Source organism: Vidua macroura, chromosome 2 (genome assembly GCF_024509145.1).
Source record: "Vidua macroura isolate BioBank_ID:100142 chromosome 2, ASM2450914v1, whole genome shotgun sequence".
Taxonomy (NCBI): domain Eukaryota; kingdom Metazoa; phylum Chordata; class Aves; order Passeriformes; family Viduidae; genus Vidua; species Vidua macroura.
In genome coordinates this window covers 71583591-71601213 of record NC_071572.1, presented here as the reverse complement: position 1 = coordinate 71601213, position 17623 = coordinate 71583591, and the positions used below count along the sequence as shown (strand labels likewise).

The 17623-nt window shown below is 42.0% G+C and overlaps 2 protein-coding genes across 4 annotated transcripts in view; one reads left to right on the top strand and one right to left on the bottom strand.

The window, feature by feature from the left end:
* Positions 1 to 849, bottom strand: part of GTF2E1 (general transcription factor IIE subunit 1) — a 48710-nt gene extending 47861 nt beyond the window's left edge. Inside the window, exon 1 of the mRNA XM_053969996.1 lies at positions 730 to 849. The gene's annotated coding sequence lies outside the window, so the exon portion shown is untranslated. The remainder of the gene's footprint in view (positions 1 to 729) is intronic.
* Positions 850 to 899: 50 nt separating this feature from the next.
* RABL3 (RAB, member of RAS oncogene family like 3) lies at positions 900 to 11704 on the top strand. 3 transcript variants are annotated; one of them, XM_053969997.1, is made up of 8 exons: positions 901 to 1113; positions 1298 to 1389; positions 2995 to 3124; positions 5952 to 6066; positions 7225 to 7375; positions 8010 to 8081; positions 8906 to 8944; positions 11525 to 11704. In XM_053969997.1, the coding sequence occupies exons 1-8, from the start codon at positions 1068 to 1070 to the stop codon at positions 11588 to 11590; spliced, it is 711 nt and encodes a 236-aa protein (XP_053825972.1). In that variant the 5' UTR covers positions 901 to 1067; the 3' UTR covers positions 11591 to 11704. The 3 variants fall into 3 exon arrangements, with proteins under 3 accessions (XP_053825973.1, XP_053825974.1, XP_053825972.1); XM_053969998.1 differs by lacking the exon at positions 8010 to 8081 and having other exon boundaries at positions 900 to 1113; XM_053969999.1 differs by lacking the exons at positions 8010 to 8081; positions 8906 to 8944 and having other exon boundaries at positions 900 to 1113.
* Positions 11705 to 17623: the final 5919 nt, after the last annotated feature.

The window sequence follows — 17623 nt, the reverse complement described above, 5'->3', positions numbered from 1 at the left end:
GTTTGGAATGGCACAAGCCTAATGGCTGGACCCATTTAACAGCAGCTCGGTGCCACTATGAGATGGGATATCGGGGAACCAACAGGCTCCTGAGGCCAGAAGAAATGTAATACACAAAAAAAAACCCAAAAAAAAACCCCCAAACAAAAACAAACACAAAACAACCAAAAAAAAAAAAAAAAAAAAAAAAACACCGCACCTTGCTGACCTGGAAAACTGAATGGTTACACAGCTGGTTGCTTGGCTCAAACCTGGCAAACAGGAATGAGCTCGCTTTGCCAGCCAGCTACTCCTCAGATGCCCATAACCCCGCATGTCCCTGCAAATCACAAAGGACACAGACCTCCCCGACTACAACAGCAGAGCGAGCTTTAACGCCAGTCAGAGGGGAGAATCCCTGTGCCGTCTGCACAGCTTCCCATTCCCTACCTACTTTTATGTGCTGAGGTTTAAACATCGAACTGTTTACGATTATGTAGGGCAAGAGGAGGTCAGAAGAACCTCTTAAAAAAAAAAAGAAAAAAAAAAGACAAAACAAAGAAGAAGCCTCAACAAACACCGCAGGAGGAACGGCAAACGGTGGGAAGGAGCCAAGGCGAGGAAGGGGCCCAGATAGGCACAATGTGCGGAGAGCACGGGCCCCGCGGGCCGCTCTGCGGCACCCAAGCGCCGGGCCGGGGGCCTCTGCGGGCCGCAGGCACTACCCCGCTCCCCGGGGCCGGCACTGACCTGGCGCCGCTTCCAGCTCTTCCCGGCTCCGGGCGGCGCTTCCAGCGGCTCCGCCACCCGCGTCACGGCCGCGCGCGCCTCTGCCGTCAGTGCCGGCGCCGGCGCATGCGCCGCACCGCCCCCTCCCTGCCCGGCTGCGCGAGCGACACGAAAGCGAACCAATCGCCTGCCCATAGAGGACAGCGCCTTCCCGCCCTCACCGGGGCTAAACCAATCAGAAGTGAGAACCGTGCTGGCCGCTCGAGCAGGCAGCCAATAGGTTGAGAGGAGCAGCAAGAACACGCGCCGCGATTGGCCGGCGCCCCGGTGGCAGGGCGTTGTTGCTAAGCAGGGTAAAGATGGCGGCTCTGGACAGGGTCAAGGTGCTGGTGCTGGGCGACTCCGGTGAGTCCGTGTCCCCAGGCCGTGTGTCCCGGGGCCGGTCCTTGGCGATCTGCTTATCGCCTCCTTCCCCGTTACCCGCTGACGGGCCGGGACCGCCCGCGTTCACTCAGTGCTGCTCCCGGCCTCGCCACCTGTAACCCTGGCACCGCCTCCCAGGAGTTGTTCTCTCTCTGTGCACTTGCAGGTGTCGGGAAATCGTCGCTCGTTCACCTCTTGTGCCACAACCAGGTGTTGGGAAATCCGTCCTGGACAGTGGGCTGCTCCGTGGATGTGCGAGTAGGTGACGTGCACGGTCTCTTGGTGGCCCTGAGCCTGGCGTGTAAAGGAAGGACCTTGACTTTTTATTTTAATTACTTGCCGCCCCAGAAAGAGGTGTACTTTGATCATATGTTTTGCTGAGGGCTTAATCTTCTGATGCAAGTAGCGTCAAATATGAGCCAAGCACTTGTGTAAGCAAGTTTTGACCTTCCAAGGTTGTCACAATCAGACAAGACATTTGTCACTCATAGCTCTGCTCCCTGCTGCAGTGGCCACGGGCGTGTGACGAGTCACAGGGTGGCCAGTTCCCTGAGAAACAGGCAAGGAACAGCCAAGTTGTCAGCCAGACACAGTGGGGAAAAACACTTTGCTCGTTTAGCTTGTGGGAGCACAGGAAAGCTCTGGGTGATGCTGATGTGTTAGAAAAACAAAATTTAGGGCCTGGCATGCTTCAAGGCTTTTAGAACTGGGTGAGGAAATTGACAGGAGAAATTTATTGTTGAGACCTGGACACCAGAAATGCAGAATTTGTAAATGTTACAGAAAGCAGAGCTGAAGAAAAAGCTAACAGACAATTAATAAGACTCTCCCTATCTGGGAAAATGATAATAAAAAAAGGCTGAAAAAGTGGGCTAGTTAGCATGAGAAGTGAGAAATCAATAACCAATAGAAGATCAAATACTAATTAATGAAGAGAACTGCATCACTTGTAAGCCAGTGAGCACTAATTCCTTTGTTTGCCAAAATGTATCAACAATTGTAAGTTTTGGTGACTGATGTACACGTTTGGTGAAGTGCTACTCACGTACCTCAGTGATAAATAAAGTAGTGTTGATTTTCTAACCTAACTGGGTTAGAGAGTTTATTTCCTGGATTTTGGTGACAGTTGTGACCATGGGGTTGCTTCTCCTCCTGACTACTTGCTGCAGGACCTGCTGTGGGAAGAGTGAGGATGCCCATCCAGCAGTTCTTTGGCCTAGCCTACAACCCTCATGGGACATTGATAAATGCTCTTCTCCTTCATCACCCTTTGCTGCATTTTACTTGAAATGCATTGCCTTAGGTTAGGAATGTATTTCCAAAATCTGAGGAGAGGAGCATGGCCGTCCTGTTTGATTGTGGAGCAAAACTACTCAGCAGATCTGGGCGCAGAAGTTGTTGATTAATTGAGTTGAGATGTCAGACTTTGGGTAGGAAAAGGTGTGGTCAGATGGAATCCAGGTCTATCACCTGTATTGATATTCTTGCAGTGCTGCCCTGTGTGTTTTAACAACTATAAGAAATCATGACCTTAATTTTTCCATTTGCTTTAGCAAAACACTGTGTCCAAGCACATCAGGAGATGTTGGGTTTGTTAATATTGAGATGCAAAGGATGCTCCCTGTTTACTCACCAGGCTCCCTCTCACATGAGATGGTGATCTCCATCTCTGTGGTGCCCAGTGGCTGCTGCTTGGCTCATTCCATCTCTCTTCCACTCGAGAGGTTTGAAATAGTGTCAGCATGAGAATTTCCAAATTTCTATCTGAGTGCAGTAAACCTTCCAGCTGAAAGTGTAAGTGCCATGTGGAGTAACTCCTGTGACACGGTGCTGTGGTTATTTATGATTTGAATTTTTCATCAGATCCATGACTACAAAGAAGGAACCCCAGAAGAGAAGACCTATTACATTGAGCTGTGGGATGTTGGAGGTTCTGTGGGCAGTGCCAGCAGTGTGAAGAGCACGCGAGCAGTGTTCTATAATTTGCTGAATGGTAAGTTTGCTTGGTTTTGATTCTGTTTCTGTTAGGAGCTGTCCCTTGGTTCTGGGGCAGAGTTCCAGGCAGCCTGCCTGAGGGCTACATTGTTCTCCTTTCTGATTTATACAGGAACAAACCTGATACCATTCGTAGGCAGAATTTTATGGATCCAGTGATGAACGGCAGATATTTCAGGCAAACCTGTGCAGATGAGCTCTATCAGCCTTTCCCTTCAGTCTTGTGCAGCTGGCACAGCAGGGAGGCTTTGAAGGTGCAGTGGTTGCCTTCACCTTTCTGAGTCTGCTATATATACTGCAGAAATATGATTTATATTTTTTAAGTTTTTTTTTTATGATTTATATTTTCTTGTCTGTTCAGTTGTAAAACTTACAGCAGAAAAATTACTATTTCAATTTTTATGAATGTTGATAGTTACATCCTACCCTGGCAAATTTGAACTGCGTCCCGTAAAATTGCCATATGCTGATAACCATCTTGCCTCTGCTCATTTAGCTTACCAACTTATTTTTAAGAGTTAAATCTTGCCACTTACTGCATATGTAAGAAGTAGTATTTTGTGCCTTCTGTTGATATATTGTCCTAAAGGCCTAGTAGTTCATTTGTGTCTCTAACAAGAGCAAGTAAGAGATTATAAACATAACAGTGCAGTATTTCAATTGTTACTTTTTGTCATCCCAGGATAGTTCACTAAAAATAGATGTGTATCAGACTAACAGTGGCTTCTCAAAATCTGGCTCAAATGTTGTGTTTGATTCTCTTTGCTTATTCCCACTCATTTGAAGGTTTTTCAATAACATGTTAAGCCACACAATAAACATTTTTGGGCTGTGATTAACTAGTTATTTCTTCCTCCTTTCTCAGGGGAAAACTGTATTAGGTACCTCTTGCTTATACTGTTAACCAGATTTCTGTGTATAAGACTTGAGTTGAGTTGTGCCCTCAAAGCAAACCTCTTTGGTATATGAAAAAAAATGATTTATTTTTGATCCCAAACCTACAGTGTGCCAGGAAGTTTGGGTCAGACTTGGAAATACCTTAGAACAGCCCATTAAGAAATGAAATCTTGGACTCGTGCATCTGAATTATAATTGATGACATTAAAATAGAGTTATTTATCTCCACTGCCCAAAAGATACTAATTAGACAGCTTGCATATGAAGAGTGTTGACTTTGGTAGTTAACCTTGGGTCTTGTTTCTTTCATTAGATTAATTTCTCCATTAGAGCTTGTCTCACAAATTGCCTGTGCTTGGCCTGATTTAAGAAGAGAAGATGAATGCATTCCTTCTGCCTGACTGCTTGTGCTTTCTGGGCTTGCAGTGTCTGAAAGCCAGTCAGTGTTTGGTTGTGGCAGCAGCGGTGCAAGCTGCCGGGCTGTTGACAGGGCTGGCTCACTTTGGTTTTGGATTATCCACAGATCTTCTTCTTTGCTGACTCTCCACCTGGTGTGGGGACTGTGATAGCTGAGGACAGTGACTGGGCAGTAAGGCTTTGGCTTGCAGACCTTGTTGTGGGAGGAGCATTTCTTTGAGTAGTCATTGGTCCTGCCTGCTCTTTTTGGATGTTGACAGTCTTTTTCTGCTGGTGCAGCTAACTGTGCAGGTTTTAGGTGAAGCAGATAAGGAAACTGACCAATCAAAGACATAACTGAGGGAGAGTGTGTGGAGGTGGAGAGTGTTTCTCACAGGTTGTGCAGCAGTGCCTCTGTATCTGTTGCTGTAGGCCAAGTTATATTGTGTTTGGGATTTTCTCTTTATGCTGGGGGTGGACACACAGCAGAGTTGCCTTTTTATACTGTTACTGAGATAAATGCTTGAAAATAAGGCTGTAGCTGTGATATGCTGGGAACTCTCGTGGGAGAGTCTGTGCACAGTCAAGTGGGATAGTGGAAAATATTTGTGGAAATGTGGTTTGTTCATAGCATGTACAGTGGATGGCACCTCTAGAAGTTATGGTGAAAGATAAATTACGGAGTTTTTTCCACCTGTAGGCTGTGAAGTGTTTTGAGAATGAATCTTGATGCAGATAAGGGATATAATTCCATTTTGTCCTTGAACTGATGATAGTTTGAAGTCTGGAAGAAGTGGGAACATTCCACATATTGCAGAAGGTGTGAATAAATAGAAGAAATTTGCTAGCAGGAGTTGGTAATTGAGTTAGGAACTGTGGTTATCAGAAGTGGGTGTCTGTTAATAGCACAGCTAGGAAGCTTGACTCTGTCTCAGAATTTACATTTTGAAGGCTCATAGTAATGAAAAATGCTAGAAACTTAATCTTAAGTGCAATAAGTCTTACTAATTCATGCTTTTACCAGCCATTTAGGAGAGTATGAAATTTTGTCAGTGTCTGTTTCCCCTTTGGATACCTTCCCAAATAATTCTTGAAAATGCAGGAAAGCAGTAGTTCTCTCTGAACTCTTTTGAAACAAAGAAAAAGCCTTCAGACTTTATAGATGGTGTGATAAAAAATAATTATGTTTACCAGAGAAAGGCTAAATTTTCTTCTGCAGTAATACAGAATTCCAGTATCATGAGAAGTAGACAGAATCAGTGAATGCCTGCGAGCCTTTTGCAGATTAAAGCCTGAGATGGCTGTTTGTTTCCTGCTTTCATGTGATTTTTCTCTTAGCCAATTCTTGATAAGCAGCTTTAAAAAACCTGTTGCATCCTGATATTTTCAGCCTTACTTATTCACTGTAACTGAACTGGTTATACATCCCTTCATTCTCAGATATCTGGGAACCTGCAGGTGTCATTTTGGTAAGATAAGGAGGAGAATATGTATCTTTAAATGACATCTTGCTGTCTTGTCTTTCACTCTAGGGATAATTTTAGTGCATGACTTGACCAACAAGAAATCATCCCAGAATTTGTATCGCTGGTCTCTGGAAGCACTCAACAGAGATGTTGCTCCAACAGGAGTTCTCGTGACAAATGGGTAAGTGAAAAACATACATGCAGAGCTCAGACATGGTAATTCCAAGCAGTTGAAGAAGTTTTTGTCCATTTCTAAGGCTACTTGGTCTCCACAGGAAAGTAGATGTGGTTAGACTCAGAAGAAAGAAAGAAAGAAATGGGGAGTATCAAAAAAAGTTGACTGTTGATTGTTCGTGTTCTTTTTATACTGCCAGACAATATCAGGTGATTCTGACAGCAGATTCCCAAACTGGGTGGCAGAGACCTTGCTTTAAGGGAAAAGATGTTTTATACATCCTTTATTTGTCTGAGGCCTCTGTGAGAGTGGGTCCAGTCCCAGTTACAAGATTTCTCTGTCTGTACTGAGAGATGCCATTGTGCAGGAAATGTCATGGGTTAATGTGTCTGGGCGAAGAGGCATTCCCTCTATGCACCAACACTGAGGAAGTTCACTTCATACATTTTTGGTTTGGGTGATGGGGGAATTATTTTAGGAGCGTGGCTAAAAGAGCTCAGAAAAGTCTGCTTAAACAGCATGTTCATAATTAGCTCTCCAACGCCTTGTCAAGGATTTCCTCCTGTACCTCTGTGCTCCTGTCGTCCATCTAGTCAAGGAGGTTTTAAGATCATTGCTAAACATCACACATGAGCAGGAAGGCAGTAACGAGGAGTACCTTTTTGTGGGAAGAATATCAATTATTTATCTGTCTGTTCGGTACACAGGTGTTTCTGTAGAAACATAGTTGATGGGAAGGAGGATTTACATTGTATAAACTGCAAAATTTTCCAGTATCTCTAGGAAGACAGGTTCTTCACAATTGTTTTAATTTTCAGAAATATAACTTCTGTCAAGGACAGATGTTCAGCCAGTAGCAGTTCCTTGCTCAAGTTGTTGCTGTTGGTTGTAAAATTACTTACTAGAAAGCTTGGTTTAGGTAAAAAATGACTGACAAGTGATTATCCTAGCTAAGGAGAGTGATTGAAGCTTGGATTCCTATGTAGTGACTTAGATGCAGAAGCCCTTCCCTAATTTAAAGATATTGCACATTTTAACTTAGATAAATGGACCGTTAATAAATGAATTACTGATTTTTGAGAGGTACAGGGGAGGTGTTGTTGTACTTGTGCCCACTTACATGGCCATTGCCTCATTCAGGATTGTCTTTCTTTCCCTCATCAGTGACTATGACCGTGAACAGTTTGGTGATAACCAAATCCCACTGCTGGTAATAGGAACTAAACTGGATCAGATCCCAGAAACTAAGAGGAATGAAGTTTTGACCAGAACAGCATTCTTGGCTGAGGATTTCAATGCTGAAGAGATAAATTTGGTTAGTATCCTTGTCACCTTTGTTGTTTTTCTTTTGTATGGGAGTGAGTCCAATTTTTAATAAGTAAAGATGTAACAAAAATTTGGCTTTTGGAGATTTTTCCGGTAGTGTCAATTATTCACATTTCTGTTGGCTCTGCCCCTTGCTTGGTGAAACAGATGTCTTTGTTTCACTATAGGGAGATGTAAGGGGTATTAGATAAGGTCACTTAAACTTAGACCTGTTGGCTGGGAGTTAAATTTTCTTGTTCATAGCTTTGATATAGACTGTCTTTGAATGAAACATGAAGATGACTTTATATAGATCTGTGGGTATAAAAATATACATGTGCTGTATGGATGCTTGTATACACACTCCCAATCTCAGGTGTAGTCTGTACGAATCACTGCCTGACTGTATAGCTGGTGGTGGAAGGAAGATATGGAGCATATGGGGGGTTGCTTGGAATTCTGCAGTTGATTCAAAGAGCAGTTGGTCTTTTCTCTGAACTGTGGAGCAAAAATCAGCAGATCCATATTTTTCCCTTGCTGATGGTGTGTGTCAGGGGAAAAGGGTATGTTCCATTTCCTTGTGTTTGGCTTCCTTGCACTGATTTCCTTGTGCTTGGTTTGTTGTTGTCTTTTGGGTGTTGTAGGACTGCACCAGTCCTCGTTACCTGGCTGCAGGTTCATCCAATGCTGTCAAACTAAGCAGGTTTTTTGATAAGGTACGTCGATTAAATGATGTTTTATTGTCCTGTGCATCAGATGTTGGGATTTGAGCTTGAACAACAGTTTAACAGTTTTCATATTCCACTCTCTGAGTTGGTTCAAGCCAGGTGTGGGGAGGCCAAAGATTGATCTGCTTTTGGAACCCTACAGGAAATAGCTGATCTGCTTGAAGATTTAGTTCCTGATCTGCATAGAGCAGTGAAAATGAACTCACAAATGTGCAAAGACAAAGACATTCTGCTTATGCTTTTGAAGTTGTCTGGCAGGCCAGAGGGGTTGCAGCATTCTGAGGTAGTAATGTGAGGAGATACAAGACTGGTTAGCTCTGTTGATGCTAGTTAAAGCAACCTTTAGGAATTAAGAAATTAACTAAGAATATTATTCTCCCTTCCTGAAAAAGAGACCATTAAGGTCCACTGTGCAAATGAGAGAAGGAATGCTCTGTTTTAAGCATCCTCTGGGCAAAGATAGCATAGTGGGGCTACTGTGCAGTAGTAGGAGCCAGTATCCCTGCAGAGGGAATGAGAGTAATTGAGTCTGAAGCAGGAGACACACAAACCGTCACCTCCATTACCCAGGAGGGCTGTGTTGAAGTTGGGGATGATTAGACAGCTTAGACAAGTTGTCCAAGAATGGCTGTAGGCGGCAACTGCTGTGTGTGCTAGAGCATTGCACTAAAGTAGTAGGCCTGGAGCAGAGATGTGGGGTCAGACCTTGTCCCACTTAGCCAGGAGTTTCAGTGCTCATGTGTGAAGTGTTAGTTGCAATCTGAGGTTATGCATGTGCTGTGCAAGCTAAGATCATTCTCTGTTGTTTCCAGGTCATAGAGAAGAGATACTTCTTAAGAGATGGCAATCAGGTTTGTCACTTTTCCTCCTCTTTTGTTTCATTTCTCCCTGTGTAATGTGATCTGCTGACATAGTCCTCTTTAAAACACAAGCTTCATGCAACCTAAATGACAATCTGAGCTGGTAATTTAATTCTTTTATCTGTGGGAGCACAGCTGTTAAAGCTAGACAGAAGAATGGCTGACTTTTGTCAGCTGAAGTATTTGTCTGTAAAGTGATTGGCAGTGAAATACTTAAGTAAGCTAACATAGTAGAATTTGGAAGAATGAAGTAAAATGGGCAAATATAATTTCTTTCAGCTCTGTCAGCTTCAGGCTGCTTGGTTGCAGATTAAGGTCATAGATGCTATCCTGAAGGCCAATGAAAGGGTTTTTTTGTACAGCTGGAACAAGATTTTATGTTTAATACAGGTAGTTTCCAGAGACTCAGTGGAGCCACAAGGAAAATGGCAGTATATATCAGCTTGTAATTAATTCCTAAAGGACTGAATTAACTGTTTTCAGCCAGGTGGGGAAGTACTAGCAAAATGACTTCTGGTTTCGGCAGAACACTTCAGCTTTTGTGCCCCCCACCTCTCCACGTGCAGTCTGCCGTGCAGGGAGTAGTGAAGCTGCATTTACCATATGTAAAGGTGTTGCAAATTACCTTGAAAAGCATCTCTGAAGTACAGTTACACCTGTACATTGTTAGAGGTAGCTGTGCTGAAAGCCCCTTGGGGAGAGTGGGGGGGGGGAAATAATCACAGATTACAAAATGCTTCCTTTCTTTGAGCACTTCTATAGTGCCTTTTGAAAATAAATTTGCTTTAGCCTCTTTCAGTTCTGCATGATGCCTTTTATTTCTTCCCCTCTCCCACCCTCCTCCCCACATTCTAGTGAAAGGAAGTTTCTCTTTCATGGGTATAATATCTTAATACAGAAACCTGCTTGTGTGCTGGTTGTCTTTGATGCATGATGTAAAATTTTTATTTTTATCATTTGATCCTATTTAGTGGCTAGCCAGGGATTAACTATACATTCCTTTTGGCTGTGTGCCAGAGATTGCAGCCTGCTGATGACTATCTACTTCCTTGACAGGAGCTCAAAAGCTCAAAACAAATCTTAAACAGCAGTCATGTTTAAAGAGGCAAAATCCAAATTGGAAATGGAGACTTCAATACAATCTCTTAATGTTATCATTTGAAGTTATCTACTTAATGTAGTTCTTACTGATGTTTTTGTGGGTTTTCTACAATAGGTTGCTATGATTATTCGTGTTTTGAGGTATTTCTGTTATAAACTTCTTCAGGATGAAAGGAATTTTAAGTCAGATACATAATAAATAAAAGTTACTCTTAATTAGTGACTTTGATGTAAAAAAACGCTAAAGCAGATAACTTTTACTTATGGTGTTCAGGTACTTTTTAGTTATAATGATTGCATTTTTCCTCTTTAAATTCCCGAAGTTTTCATGAGGTGAACCTTTGTACAAAATCTGCCCGATTTTATCCTTAGAGATGATTGCTTTTCAGAGATTAATAAACCAGTACCTTAGTGAATACCTTGCATATTTGAGTTTTGGGCCTGAAAACCCCAAGTAAATTTAATCTGTGGAGTTTTTGGTGGACTTTTATTTTGGGAAAGCTCTTCAGCTCTCTGCTTACCAGTGAAGTGTGTAACCTGAGCAGTCTGCTGTGAATTGTAGATTATGTTTTTGTCCCATACCATCCATACATGCCCATGTTCTTCTGGCATGATTTGTAGGGCTTGGTTGACTCCCTCCATTTTAGTAGACTGCATGACTATGATATAGACTTTCCTATGAAGGTGTGGAATTGTTTTGGGAGGGTGTGTCTACAGGGTCTGCTGTTCCTGCTTCTGTGTAGTCAGTAAGGTAAAAGTTACTCTGGCCTGTAATCAAATAGTTTTATGATGCCAGTAGGGCAGATACACAGTATTAGAAAGCAGCACATCACTTTCCTTTGGGGATTCACAGGTGCATTGAATTGAAAATCTGTCTGAGATGCTGTTAAGGCCAGAGAAGCTTCTGATGGTTTCAAGTCGATTTTCTTTGTAAACATCCATTGTCACTGTGTAAGCAGTGTCTGCAGATGGGCTGCAAAAGCGGGAGTGCTAATCCTTTGTATTGTTGCAGCCATTTCTATCCCAATGTTTTTCTTTAAGCTTACAGCTTAAAACTGTACTTTCAACTGCCACTGAAGTGCTGCTGCCCGGGTTTGAAGGCATAAAGCCTCAACAGCTCTTTGATAGGACTTGGCTTATATTATTTTATAGTTTTAAAAATGAATGGAGGAGAAATTCTTGTATGCACTTGAATCTGCTTTGAAATCTTTGAAATCTGTCATTAACTGTGTTAGGATTGAGGCTTTCAATTTCCCTTGCCAAAAAGTCTTCAGGAGCCCCACAGAACAGATGAGCCATAGTGGAGTTGTGCAGTGTTTAATTAGTGGTGCTCCTCTAGCAGTCAGCTGAAGCACTGTGGCCCTCATTCTGGAGATGGTGTGGAAGATGTTGCAGTTGGCTTGGTAACAGTGTGGGCTAGAGGGAGCTCCTGCTGATTCTGACATGACAAATTGTCTTCCCTGCCTCTAGATTCCTGGTTTCTCTGAAAGGAAGAGGTTTGGAGGAGGAACACTGAAGAGCCTTCATTATGACTGAGCACTGAAGAAGTGGAAGATGACTTCTCTGAGTTCCTAATGACATTCCCATTTTGACTGGATGCTCAAAGACAGTAATGCTTCTGTCAAGCAGAGTAAAATGATATTACAGCTGGCTAGCCTGCTGAAGCTTGTTGTTGGAAAAGACTTGGGAAAAGTTTTCCAAAAACCTAATCGGGAGTTTAGAGTATTGCTTAGGATTGCAGACCATCTGGATCTATGGGAACATCTGGGGAAAGTGTGCAATAAGTTGAATGCTTCTCACTCCTGTGGGAAACTTAATCATACACAGCACATATATGTGACATCCTTCGTCTCCATTTGGAAAACTTATGGACAGCCTTTGCAATGATTTGCATTCATTTTACCTCGAAAGGAAAGATGACATTGAGTGGGCTTCTCATGTACAGGAAAGTGAGCAAAACATAACGATGGGTAAGGAGTGGTCTGGAAAAGAATGGAATGCCTTCATTAGATGAATGGAGTGTTGTTTCACCTAGAGCACACCGTTCATCCCTATTCAAAAGGGATAAAAGCAATAGGCAAGATATGAAAAAAGATTTGAAGCCTTAAAAAGAAAATCAGTAGTAGAAAACAACTGTTGTTAGTTCTGCTGTTTAAATTAAAATTGTTTACTTTGGAGAGGGCAAAGTAAATCAGGTTCTCCTGTTTATCTTTTCATAATTGATTGTGGTCTTGTTTTTTATATTAAATTAAAAGGCAATTCATTTAAAACTGATGGGAAAAGTATGTTTTTATACAGTGCTTATTTGGAACAAATGTGACATGGTCCTACTGAGCCTGAGGACTTAGTGGATTCAGAAAACATGGAATGTAAGTGCATCCTCTGAATTAGAATGGGTAGAAATTTAGAAGGGGTATAAAACTGTGTAAAACATAGGAACTGAGCATGATTAGGAGGAAAGTTCTGTGAAATACATGTTTCCTTTACATAGTTAGCACTAAGGATGAAGAAGACTTGATCTGGTCTGATCTCCTGTACAGGATCTTGTTTTCTTAAATAGCCCAAGCTTTACACGGTTTCTCACCTTGCTAGAATTCCATGGAGTGGTAAAAGCTTGATTTATGGCAGTTCCTTCTTTCCACACCTTCCTCACAGTCACCTCTAATGGTTAAGCCTCTGGCAAAGGCTAACTAGGAGCTGGAGATAGATATAAATAGAGATTAATAATAAATGGGGATAGAAGAAAGTAAAAAGCTGGTGTGAAATTGACAGGGAGCATAGTTCTGCAGATTTTGGATTATCTCTGCCTGCAGCTCTTCTGGCAGCTGCTTGGAAATAAATAGAAACCTGCCTACTGCCACTAATCAGGCACAAAAGTGACAGCTGGGGGCACCAATCAAACTTATTAAAAAGATGGATGCTTTGCTTTTCCTTAGGCCATTTCCAGAAAGATCCGGGAGCAGTTGTAAACATGAGTGCAGTTAAGTTTTTAGGTGTTTGTGTGAAATAGGTTGTTAGTTTACAGTTAGTTTACAACCAGAAGAAACAAGGTACCAAAATATTCATAATAAAGAACACATGTCTGAGCTGTGCAGCTAGTGACAGCACCAGTGTCTGTCTCTGATCCTTTGACAATGAAAGCTGGAATTGTTTTCTCACCTGTCTGCGAGTTTTAAAGTAGTTTTAAATTAGTTATTCTAACCTAGAATAAGCATCTTGTTTGTTTAGATCTCAGCAGGTAACCACAATTAGGTGTATTTTTTCCTTCTTAGGACAAGGTAATGTGTAATGGAGTTGTGCATGTGGATGAGGTTACATTTATTTTTGCAGGAAATTCCAGCTTCTTGTTAGAACCCAGGAGTATGTGAGCAGCTGGAGTTAATTACGTTGCTTTTTCACCTTACCTGTTTCAGCTGTCCAAAAATGGTTCACTTGCAAGCTTAGGGATGTGACACCAGACTTTTCTATATCACACTTGTTTTATGTGTTTTACCTTCCTTTTCTCTGCACACACACACCTCTTCCATGCCCTGTGACCCTTCTGTCTGTCTTGCCTCTGTCTGCCTATACCTCATTCCCTGTTCCTCCAGCTCCCTTTCTCACAAATACTATCCCTCTTTCTCTCCCCATTTGCCCCATTTTTCTGACCCCTCTGTATCACAAGAAGTCACAAAGACTCCTCTTTGTGCTTCCTGCTCAGCTCTCTGGTTTCCCCTTTTTTCCCATTTTCCTCTCTGTTTCTCTATGCCATGCTTTGTCTCTCTTGTTGTACCACTGAAATTTTGTTTCTCTGTTTTCTTTCATCTCTGGTCCTGTCTGTCTCTGGTTTGTATTACATGCACACACATTTCGCATCAAAACATTGCTACCCAATCCTTTTAAATTCAAGCTACTCAGTATGTCTGTGTAATTTCCCAGGCAGAAATATGTGCCCAGGTGCTGTGTTCCAGAGGTGTCAGTGAAGGTGGCTCGTGCAGGTACATGTGAGACACATTGGACCTCCCATGCACACGCAGGTGAAATGTAGAGCAAATAAACCATGAGCCTTCCCTGTTCCCAAGGAGCTTGGCAGAGCTTTCTGGTTGATCTATGACCACTTTGATGACGGGGGGGATAATCAGAATGAGTATGAGTATGTCCTTAACATGGAAAATTTTGCAAGGATGCCACTGGCTTTTCAAGCATGTGAAACCTATCCAGTAATGGGATTTTGGTTGCAACCTTAATACAAATTTTCATTATTGATTATATTTGCAGAGGCAGCTGCAATATGCTCTATTTGTCACAAATGAGAGATGAACTGCTGTGTTGTAGCCTGCAATCAGTATCAGTCAGCTATGGTGAAGTCAGGTCTGGGTTCTCATTTCTCAGTGGATAACAAGGTGACAGTTTTCACTGATTGAAAACCTGCTTCTGCTTTTCAGCAAAGGGAGCTTAATCCTTCTATTTCTTTTGTTAGTCAGTTCCTCTTGTTAGAAGTCATGTTTCTTTCTCACTATCCTTACAAGGATGCTGGTTACTTTGATTCCTTTGTAGGGTTGAGCAAATGTGTGGCTTAGTGCACTAGTTTTCTTCGACAGAAAGCCATTATCATTATTGATGAACCTGTCACTGGCTGGCAAGTTACCAGGAAGTGTGCAGAGGTAAAGCTTTCCTTAGGGTATGCTTTGCTGCGGCACTCTGTTTTAGTCCTCAGACACACAAGGATTTTAGGAAAAAAAAAAATCACATAGTTTTCAGGTGGAAGAGGGGAGGAAAAATAAAAGCAGTTCCAAGTAGCAATGGCAAAGCTCTCCCATCTAGTGAGGGCCTGTAAGGGCCAAAAGTATTATTCTTAGTATTTATTATCCACTTGTGCTACCATTTTTATTCTGACATCTGATCAGGAAGCGTGGAAAATATATTTCTTTATGGTACATGAGGACACAAAGGAGAAATTAAGAAGAGTCTCTCTCACTAACAGTGGCCATGTGAGCAGCATATGGGATTTCCAGTTGTGCAGGCAAAGCTGCAATGAACAGCAGTACGCAGGACCTGATTCTAAATGGATCTTGATATGAGATGTAGTGACATCTAACAGTGAGAGTGATGATGCCTGAAACAGTTACTGGGAAAAAAAAGCAGATTTGTCAATGTTTAGGGTTTTTCAGAGTAGCATTAGTTGCTTTGGGAAAGGCATGCTTTAGCACAGCTTTGAGGACAAGTCCCCAGCATACTTGTGAGGAAGGTGTTTAGATGTTCAGAGCTCTCTGTGGCAGCAAAGAGACTGTGAAATCTAACTTTGGCAGTTCAGCTATTTAGCCAACACCTGCTGCAAATACCATTAAATACAGAAATGTGGGGTTTTTTTCCTACTTTGGCATTGTATCGCCGAGGTACAGCTTGTTGTACCCCTTGGCCTTACCAGTGCACAGAAATGCTGGTTCCATACCTACTGGAATTGCACAGGGAAGTTTATTCTCAGCATACCACTACAGACTTCTCTCAAAAAGATGTTGAACACAGACAAGCTCATAAGTAAAAAGACATGCTCTATCTTGACTAGATCAAAATGAAGTCTGGACTGTGTGAGCAAACCAACTTAAAATTCAGTCATATTTTTGAAAAGGAGGAGCATGAAGTGAAATGGTGGGTGATTAACCCATGCACATCTACGTTCTCTTTGACCTGAAAGTTAATGTTTACACAGTGGAAATGCACTGCTGGCTTTGGGTTAAAGTTTGTTTAAAGGACAAGGATGCCCAGTAGCTGTGAAGGCTATGACTATGGTCAGAGCTTCTGTCTTTCTGTCTGATACCATCTGCTTTTCCTGAGGCTTTTTCTGCTGTGGCTTATGTGGGTTTGATGGACAGTCCTACCCTTGCTGAATAAAAGGTCAGATCACAAATTGAGTGGCTGTCCAAAATTAGCACCAGAGTGGGGAAGGACAGAACAAAGCAATGTGACTAAATTTCTGCTTGCTTCTAAGAGTGGTGGTTCTAGCTTGCAGGCAGAAACATCACAGCAACGTGAGCAGGTGGCTTTGCCAGCTTCTATTCATGCAGCATCTGCTTTTTGGCAACAAGGAGTTTGTCTGCTGCAGACAACTTTTATGATCTTTCCTGCACAAATAAATGATAATAATTAACCTGTCTGGCATCTCCTGCTGAACAGTCCCAGAAAAATGACAAGGACATATTTCATAAGATCCACTCTACAGGAAGGTACATGTTATTAAAAAGAGCCTTTTTTAATACAATGCTGTTGGCAGTGATTAAAAAAAAAAGTATAAACATTATTGCTTTATTTTGCTATATGTGGTGAAAGGTTCAAAAAAGAGATTAATTCTCCTGGTACTAAGTAGTAACTATCTGATAAACAAAGACAGCTGCTGTAAGGGCCCCTGTCCCATTTAGCAGTGTATAAAGGGTTAAGAAGCAAACAACAGATGCAAGTTGGGGAAGTTGGGATCACAGAGACAGGAGTGAATGAGGATATTTATTAATACGTACATCACAGATGCATTTTAGCTGATGAAGATAGGAGGAGAAGTTGGTCCTTTTAGAAGCAAGGTGCATCACTGTGAAAAGCAACAGGTTGTTGCAACAGGAGGGGCACAAATACATCAGAAAGGATCTGCCTCAGTCACCTGTGACGTCTTTTGCTCACAGGATGGAAGAGCTTGGGACCAGACAATGCCTTGCTGCAGGAAGCAGTGGTGAGCTGTGATCCAATAATAGTTCACACTATGGCCTCACTACCTGAATCAGCAGGAAACAAAATGCCTTTTAATATACTGTGAATTCAAATATTGTTAGTCCCTTTTTTCCATTGGATCAAATACAAGCTGCTTCAACTTCTCATTGAAAGGAAATATTTTCCATTCTCCTCCTCATCTTTCATTCATCACCAGAATGTTGAACACTAGCTGCTAAATTTTCAAGCAAGCCCCTTGGTATTTTCATGCCGCCTCTCTGAAGTAGATGAGCTCTTTGAACACCTCTTCAGATACCTCTGAGAACAGTTCATAAGTAATAAGCTGCTGGTATGCAGGTACCATCCAGTTGTACATGCATCATGTAGCAAATACAGTGGTATTGATGTCTTTTGCTTTTTGACATACTTCTTTTGAGTCTTGTTATGTCTTTCAGCTGGAATCTCCTTGGAGTAAAGACATGCACTGGATAATGTCATGAACCCAGAAAGGTAGCTGAGAAAACACTGAATGCTTTTAATGCTCATTCTTCCAGGTTTAATTAATTGTGTTTATGCCCTATGTTTATTGTCCTGGTTTAGGGCAGATTTGGGAGGAAGTCACCCTAGGACATTTATGCAATAACAATTCATCGTGTTTCTGTGTTTCATATTTACATGACAATGAATACAGTTACAAAATATTAATGAAGTACATCTATACTTCATGTTACATAAGATTTATAGTCAAGATTTATACTGCAACTAACTAAAGGAGTTGTTTAGGCTAAATATCTCATCCAATCCCCTGCTTAAGCAGGGTCAGCTGGAGCAGGTTGCCCAGGACCATATCCAGATGGGTTTTGAATGTCTTCACTGGTGGAGAATGTACAACCT

Bases quoted from the DNA above. Each gene is read 5' to 3' on its own strand.
- RABL3 (XM_053969997.1), top strand. From the start codon at position 1,068: ATGGCGGCTCTGGACAGGGTCAAGGTGCTGGTGCTGGGCGACTCCG. The intron at 3,125-5,951 runs GTAAGTTTGCTT...CTTTCACTCTAG, and splicing joins GTTCTATAATTTGCTGAATG to GGATAATTTTAGTGCATGAC. The intron at 6,067-7,224 runs GTAAGTGAAAAA...TTCCCTCATCAG, and splicing joins GGAGTTCTCGTGACAAATGG to TGACTATGACCGTGAACAGT.